A 7,500-nucleotide genomic window follows, 5' to 3' on the forward strand; every position below is an offset into this window, starting at 1 on the left:
AGAGAGAGAGAGAGAGAGAGAGGGAGAGAGAGAGAGAAGAGCCAGAGAGAGAGAGAGAGAGAGAGCCAGAGAGAGAGAGAGCCAGAGAGAGAGAGGAGCGAGAGAAAGAGAGAGAGAGAGGAAGAGGAGAGCCAGAGAGAGAGAGAGAGAGAGAGAGGCAGAGGGCGAGAGAGAGAAGAGAGGAGGGGAGAAGAGAGAGAGCGAGAGGAGGAAGAAGAGGAAGAGGGGGAGAGGGAGAGAGAGAGAGAGCCAAGAGGAGAGAGAAGAGAGAGAGGGAGAGAGCCAAGAGAGAGAGAGCCCAGAGGAGAGAGAGAGAGAGAGAGAGAGAGAGAGAAAGAAGAAGAGAGAGCAGAGAGAGAGAGAGAGAGAGAGAGAGAGAGCCAGAGAGAGAGAGAGAGAGAGAGAGAGAGAGAGAGACCTCCTCTCCAGTGTGTGTTTGTGCGCTGAGCTCGGGCCTCTCCGTCTCTCCTTACGCCTGGTCACTCGCGTGTGGAGGAGGACGACATCCCGCTCTTTGGCGGCGTCTGCGTTTCTCCTCACCAGCCGCCATCGGTGCCGGGGGCGGGGGGGCGCTGGCCGGGCGGAGGTATTTTTAGACCCTCTGTCTTTGATTAAAATACGTCTCTCTTGTGGTGACCTTCACACCTGCGGCAGATCCCTGTGGAACGCTGCCACGCTGCGGAGCAGGGGGAGCAGGTCGGGAATCAATCCTGCAGGCACGACGGACGGGCCCTGCTGCAGTGCTGGCGGAGGCTGGCTGGGGGGCGGGGCCGGGGGGCGGGGGGGCGGGGGGCCGGGGCCGCGACGGCAGCAGCGTCGCTAGGTGCTGCTGATGCTGCTGCTGCTTAGCATATTGGCTTCACTAGAACGCCACACGCTGTCAGAAGCGAGGAACAGCAGGAAGTCAGGCAGATAGACAGACAGACAGACAGACAGACAGACAGCCAGACAGCCAGACAGACAGACAGACAGACAGACAGAGAGACAGACAGGCAGACAGGCAGACAGACAGACAGACAGACAGACAGACAGACAGACAGACAGACAGACAGACAGACAGACAGACAGACAGACAGACAGACAGACAGACAGACAGACAGACAGACAGGCGGATAGGTGGATAGATGGATGTGTGTGTATGGGGTGGGGGGGGGGGGGGGGGGGGGGGGCTATAAGCCCTGCCTGCTCCTTAATGAAATGTATCCAGAAATCTCTGAAAGACACTCTGGATAAAAAGGTGGAACCAACGACAGTAAAGAGCACTAGTCATAAAGGGATGAAGCTCTCTCTGGTGACCAGGATGATCCGCTAACACCTCAAATGAAGTAAAGCCTGCTTCCAGCACACTCCCTCAAATCCTGTTCCATTATCCATGTGTGAAATATGTGACATTTAACATCCATCTGGCTGCTGCTGTCAGCACCTGCTGCACATCTGAATGACTTACTCAATAATATGAATCATTTCATGTGACGACTGAATTAGAGATGGAGATAAATACCAAGATACCAAATAATAAATAATTGAATCAGATTAACAAGATAATTGCAAGATTAGCAAGATGAACACAAACACACTTCTAAAGCCTCTAAACGACTGAATCGGGTAATTTGGGGATTCATTTACGTGGTTAAAAAAAGCAAGCCTCTGATTGTGATGACTAAACAAACGGTCCTTAAAAGCATTTCCGTGTGTCTAAGGAGCGGCGGCGGCGGCGGCGGCCAGCTGGGAGCTGCAGGCCAGTGGCGTGCCCGGGTTGTCTTTAGAGATGCGGCCTCCTCCATCACTCATAAAATCAATGAGGCTACATGGAGCACTGCGCGCTGGCCGATAACTCACCCCCCCCTGTCACGCGCCGGGGAGAGGTCCTCACATTCAGCCGGGGCAGCTGCTTCCACGCAGCTCACATCTGATCAATCTCTTCCCCCTTTTCAATCTGTTGTTCTCTGCGTTAGTCCGCTGTCCGTCTGGATAATACCTCTTATTGCAGATCAGATGGATGCTTCCGGAAGCACGGGTTCAGTGCTGTGGGGTGCAGCGCGTACACACCTGTGTGGCGCATACACACACACGCACGCACACATGCAGGAAGGCACGCACGCACACGCACACCAGCCACACACACACGAACACACACACACACAAACACCCACACACACAAACACACACACCCGCACAAACATAACACACACTCACACACCCACAAACACACACGCACACACATAACACACACATAATACACACAAACACATACAAAAAAACACACACACACACACACACACACACACACACACACACACACACACAAACACACACACAAACCCGCACCCGCACGTTCATGTTGGGACACCTTGTATATATATATATATAAACATGGACACAGCCTTTTTCTAGGTCAACACATCCCAGGTGATGAAAAAACCTGGACCTGAAAAGGTGACATTACCCAGAATGCTCTATTGTTTCCATTTATCCTTGTATCTAAGACTCTGGCCAGCAGGGTGGTCTGTGGGCTGGGGCTGGGATACTGGGGTTACTGACCCTGACTTGTGGACTGGAACCGACTGCAGCAGGAAGCATCCACTCTGCCCAGCCTCGCTGGGTCTGACAGTTGAAAAGACAGATGATCTCCAAGTCCCCTCGCACTGCACTGCTGGGAAGCAGACCACCAGTACTCCAACTGATACTAATAATACTATACTACTGCTAAAACTGATCAAATAAACACAATACTACTACTAAAACTCATACCACAAATACTATACCACTGCTACAAAAACTACCATTCATACTAAACTACTACTACCACTCATACTACTAGGCTACTACTACTATACTACTACTACAGCTGATACCACTACAACAATACTACTACTACAGCTGATACCACTACAACGATACTACTGCTACAGCTGATGCCACTACAACGATACTACTACTACAGCTGATATTACTACAACGATACTACTACTACAGCTGATACCACTACAATGATACTACTGCTACAGCTGATGCCACTACAACGATACTACTACTACTGATGCCACTACAACGATACCACTGCGGTTCTGGTTCAGGCCCAGGCTGGCCTGCTGGTCCTGGCCTGGTCGTGTTCCGCTGGCCCTCCCCTGCTCCTAATTGGTGCACGTCAACCCTACCCCCGCTGGGCCCAGTGTGCCACGGTGAGGACACGCCCCCCCTCACGAGAGGCTGAGTATCCACGGGGAAGGGGTGGGGGGGAGGTGGGGCTGTCACTTTGGATCACAGTATCTTGGAAATTAAAGCTCTTTGCATGAGAGTTATGGGGGGGGGGGGCTATTAGGCAGTGTGAGTGTTGATGAGAGAGCACAGGGAACAGGAGGCACCATATAACGCCTGACCACTCTGCAGGGGATCCCTTCTCTGGTCTCTCCTCTCAGCTATCCTCCAGTGACTGGTCACTCCTCTCCGGTCTCTCCTCTCTGGTCTCTCCTCTCTAGTCTCTCCTCTCTAGTCTGTCATCTCTGGTCTCTCCTCTCTAGTCTGTCCTCTCTGGTCTCTCCTCCTGTGACTGGTCACTCTGCCCTGGTCTCTCCTCTCTGGTCACTCCTCTCTAGTCTGTCCTCTCTGGTCTTTCCTCTCTGGTCTCTCTTCTCTGGTCTCTCCTCTCTGGTCTCTCCTCTCTGGCCTCTCCTCTCTGGTCTCTCCTCTCTGGTCACTCCTCTCTGATCTCTCCTCTCTGGTCACTCTTCTCTGGTCTCTCCTCTCTAGGCTCTCCTCTCTGGTCTCTCCTCTCTAGTCTGTCCTCTCTGGTCTCTCCTCTCTGGTCTCTCCTCTCTGGTCTCTCCTCTCTAGTCTCTCCTCCCTGGTATCTCCTCTCTGTTCTCTCCTCTGTAGTCTCTCATGTCTGGTCTATCCTCCCATTGCTGGCCTCTCCTCTCTGGTCTCTCCTCTCTGGTCTCTCCTCTCTGGTCTATACTCCCGTGACTAGTCTCTCCTCTCTGTTCTCTCCTCTCTGTTCTCTCCACTCTGATATCACCTTTAGTCTCTTCTCATTGGTCTCTGTTGTATGCTCTCTGGTCCCTCTGGTCTCCCCTGTGTAGTTCTCCCCCCCCCCCCCTGCTGAGCCGGCGGTTCTGTGGTTCTGCGAGGCCAAGAGGTCGGAGACGCTGGCAAGGTCAACCCAGCGGGGGGGGGGGGGGGGGGGGATGCTCAGACCCTGAGAGCGGCGCCTCCCCAGGGGGCCGCAGGGCCACCCCCCAACCAACCCAAACAACACACAACACAGAGGGCACACACCACAACCAATTCCGACCTAGGTTAATTACTTTAATCTTTGCCAGTGTTTTCTGTCTATTCAATAGTCTATGTTTATTTTATATTTTTAGCTCTAGGCTCCTACCGTCCTGTAGCCTATGTTCTGTTGTGAAACTGGGGTGAATGAAGTGGGAGCCTACATCTTATATAACACGACCAAATAGTCCTACACTAGAATTAAGTACCCTCAGAAACAGTAAATATTGTCTTATAGCTGTATACTTAACAATGCAATGCCTATATTTTGGGAGATTTCGCCGTGGTGGGTGAACATGCACCTGGCCCTAAATCCCGTCGCAGGGTTCTGGGGACCAACTGCAAACTGGTATCGAGACCAGTTTGGTCTGTTTGGTGGGATTTTTGTTATCGATGAAGAAAGGGCTTTTGCTCGCGTTGAACTGGGAACTGGGGACACGTGCCCTAAAAACAAACAAACACGCCCACACACACGCACGCAAACACCCACCCGCACACACGCACCCACACGCACCCACACCCACACACCCACACACCCACACACCCACACACACACACACACACACACACACACACACACGCACACACGCACACACACCCCCACACCCCCACACACACAAACACACACACACACACACACACACACACACACACATACACACACGCACACACACACACACACACACACACACACACACACACACACACACACACACACACACACACACACACACACACACACACACACACACACACACACACACACACACACACACACACACACACCGATATCGGGGGATGCGCATTGGAGACGCTCTCTCACCCTGAATCGTCCTCCACACGGGGACGTGTTCTCAACTTTCCCCGCGCCAGTCAGCGGTCGACACCGGAGAGGGTTCAGGGATCAGGACCGGCTGTGACGTCACGAGCTCCGAGCGGCGGATCGTCCGTCGTTATTTAGCGCGCCGCGTCCCGACCGAGTGACAGCGCGTGGGCGGCGCTGCCAGGAGACCCTCTCTCTCGTACCGGTGGCCGAGAGCCTCAGTTGTCAGGGAGGAGGGCGGTGGAGCAGCAGCACCATCCGGGTAACAGGAGACGGAGTGAACCACGCGTGTTAAAACACTTTATTAGTGGCGGTGGGTTAAAAGGCTCCGGATCGATATGAGGGACGGCGCGTCTCCATAGGGGGTCTGGTTTCAGGTCCGCCAGCGCAAAGTGACTGACGGACTCGCGTTGAGTATTCACGAGGAGGCGAACCGAATGGAAAGCAGAGCGCATCACCTCGGAAATACGAACAAGTTCATCTCCGATATGGCTCCGTGAGCGCGGTGAAGCCGTCTGGTTTCTCGTGGTTGAAGGTTGGAGATCCTGAGGAAAAGTCTCTGTTGTGTCCCTATCTGCAGCGGCGTAGCTGCCCCGAGGGGGCCATTGGGGGCCGGGGTGGAAGTGGGCTCGGACTGCTGTTTTGAGTTTTAATATTTAACACCAAAAAATGAAGAGTGCTATCACTGGGATTTACACTGCAAGGGTGATTACAAACCGGCGAATGTATGAAACTACTCTGAAATCGAGACTTTGTAAAGCAAGATATTTTCTGTTGAAGTTGAAATGATGTGAGAGCTTCAGAGATGGGTTGCATGTGGCTCTTACTCGTCAAGGTGAGTGATTATCTTACTAGAGCATGAAGTGCTGTCGGTTTGTTGTTGTGTTGGCTGTCCTGTGTGTTCGGATTGCCAAACCACCAGATCATAACACCATAATATTACCACAGAGTACTGACCACTAAACGCATGGCGGTAACCAGAACCTGTTAAGAGGAGTTATTTTCATTTCAAAGCGCTTGATCCAGGCTTTCTTTAACCTTCTTTCATTTCGGGCTGCGGTCGAACAGATTGAATGGCCTTCAGTCAATATAAAAAAGAGAAAGCAATTAGACCATTGTGTTTCTTTTAAATGAATTGATTTTCCTCCATCACATCAAAAAAGAGTTCACTAATGTTGATGAAAGAAAACCCGGATTTGTGTTTTAAGAGATTAAAAACACATCGCTGACGGAGGTTCCGGGAAATCCAATCGGGCGATATCTCTCACCAGACCCAGATACACTCTCAGGGATTCCTCCCGAGCAGTCTCTCTGCGTGTAAGAAATAATCCCGCAACTATCCTAGCATGTTGTCTGTCTGCACGGCGGGGTCGGGAGTGAGCCTGAGGAAGGCAACACGTCACAAGAGCTGTACACGGGAGAACAGTCAGGACCCCTTCACGCTGTTCAGCATGCGCCCAGCCTCCTGATTCAACACGCTCGGCCCCTGGATCAGTTCCCAGTGTGCTGGGTCAAAGGTCGCTCTCCCCAGACCCCTGGCCCCTCTGTAATCAGCTGTAGATGTAATCACACACACTCATGCAGCCTGTGGCCGCCGGCCCTGGGCATCCGGCCACAGCAAGCTGCATTCTGGGTATCTGGCATGGCCCCGGTACACCGCCTATGAGCCCGGTACACCTGGGCCCCGGTACACCTGGCATGGGCCCTGTGCACCTGGCATGGGCAGGTACGCATTGCCCGGCCCCGGGTACACCTTGCCATGCCGGTTGTATCTGGAACAACACGGTAGCGTTCACCTAGTCACGGTGGTGCAATAGTTAGTTTGCATATGTTCTCGCCATATTCATGTGAGCTTCCTTCACACCAGAACACTAACAGCTCGCTGTATTCTTGTAGATAGTAGGCAGTGTAGGTCTGAAACCAGAACACTAACATCTTGCTGTATTCTGGTAGGTAGAAGAATACAGCAAGAATACAGTAGGTCTGAACCAGAACACTAACATCTTGCTGTATTCTTGTGGGTAGCAGGCAGTGTAGGTTTTGGGTGGGTGCCTGGGGCTGACTGTAGCTGCCCGACGCTCCAAGAGATGGGTTGGAAGCAAAGGACAAAATTCTCCCAAGGGGCAAAAAAAAAAGAGTTATATTTGTCCTAGATTTCTTCATGAACATGTGAGGGTTATTTTTGTGCTTAAATGTCACAATTTGTAAAAGATTATATTTCCTTCACTAGAAGCCGGTTGCTGTTCGTGTTGTGATCATTTAGATTTGTTGCCGTCTGTGACATTAAAGGGCTGTCCTCCCCCCTCCCCCAGGTCAATGTCTGATCGCACGCATTGATCTTTTCTCATCAGCCAATCAGATCAGAGTTCATAGTTCATTCTGATAATTCCGCAACCACCGGAATA

General features: G+C 52.0%; 1 protein-coding gene across 2 annotated transcripts in view; it reads left to right on the forward strand.

Moving 5' to 3' along the window:
* Positions 1–5,146: 5,146 nt before the first annotated feature.
* Positions 5,147–7,500, forward strand: part of crhr1 (corticotropin releasing hormone receptor 1) — a 59,014-nt gene continuing 56,660 nt past the window's right edge. The window contains exon 1 of one of the 2 annotated variants that reach the window (XM_056576523.1): positions 5,147–5,930. In XM_056576523.1, coding sequence (XP_056432498.1) covers positions 5,901–5,930 — 30 coding nt within the window. In that variant the 5' untranslated portion in view covers positions 5,147–5,900. The remainder of the gene's footprint in view (positions 5,931–7,500) is intronic. The other variant, XM_056576522.1, reaches the window with a different exon arrangement.

Source organism: Gadus chalcogrammus, chromosome 18 (genome assembly GCF_026213295.1).
Source record: "Gadus chalcogrammus isolate NIFS_2021 chromosome 18, NIFS_Gcha_1.0, whole genome shotgun sequence".
Classification (NCBI taxonomy): Eukaryota; Metazoa; Chordata; class Actinopteri; order Gadiformes; family Gadidae; genus Gadus; species Gadus chalcogrammus.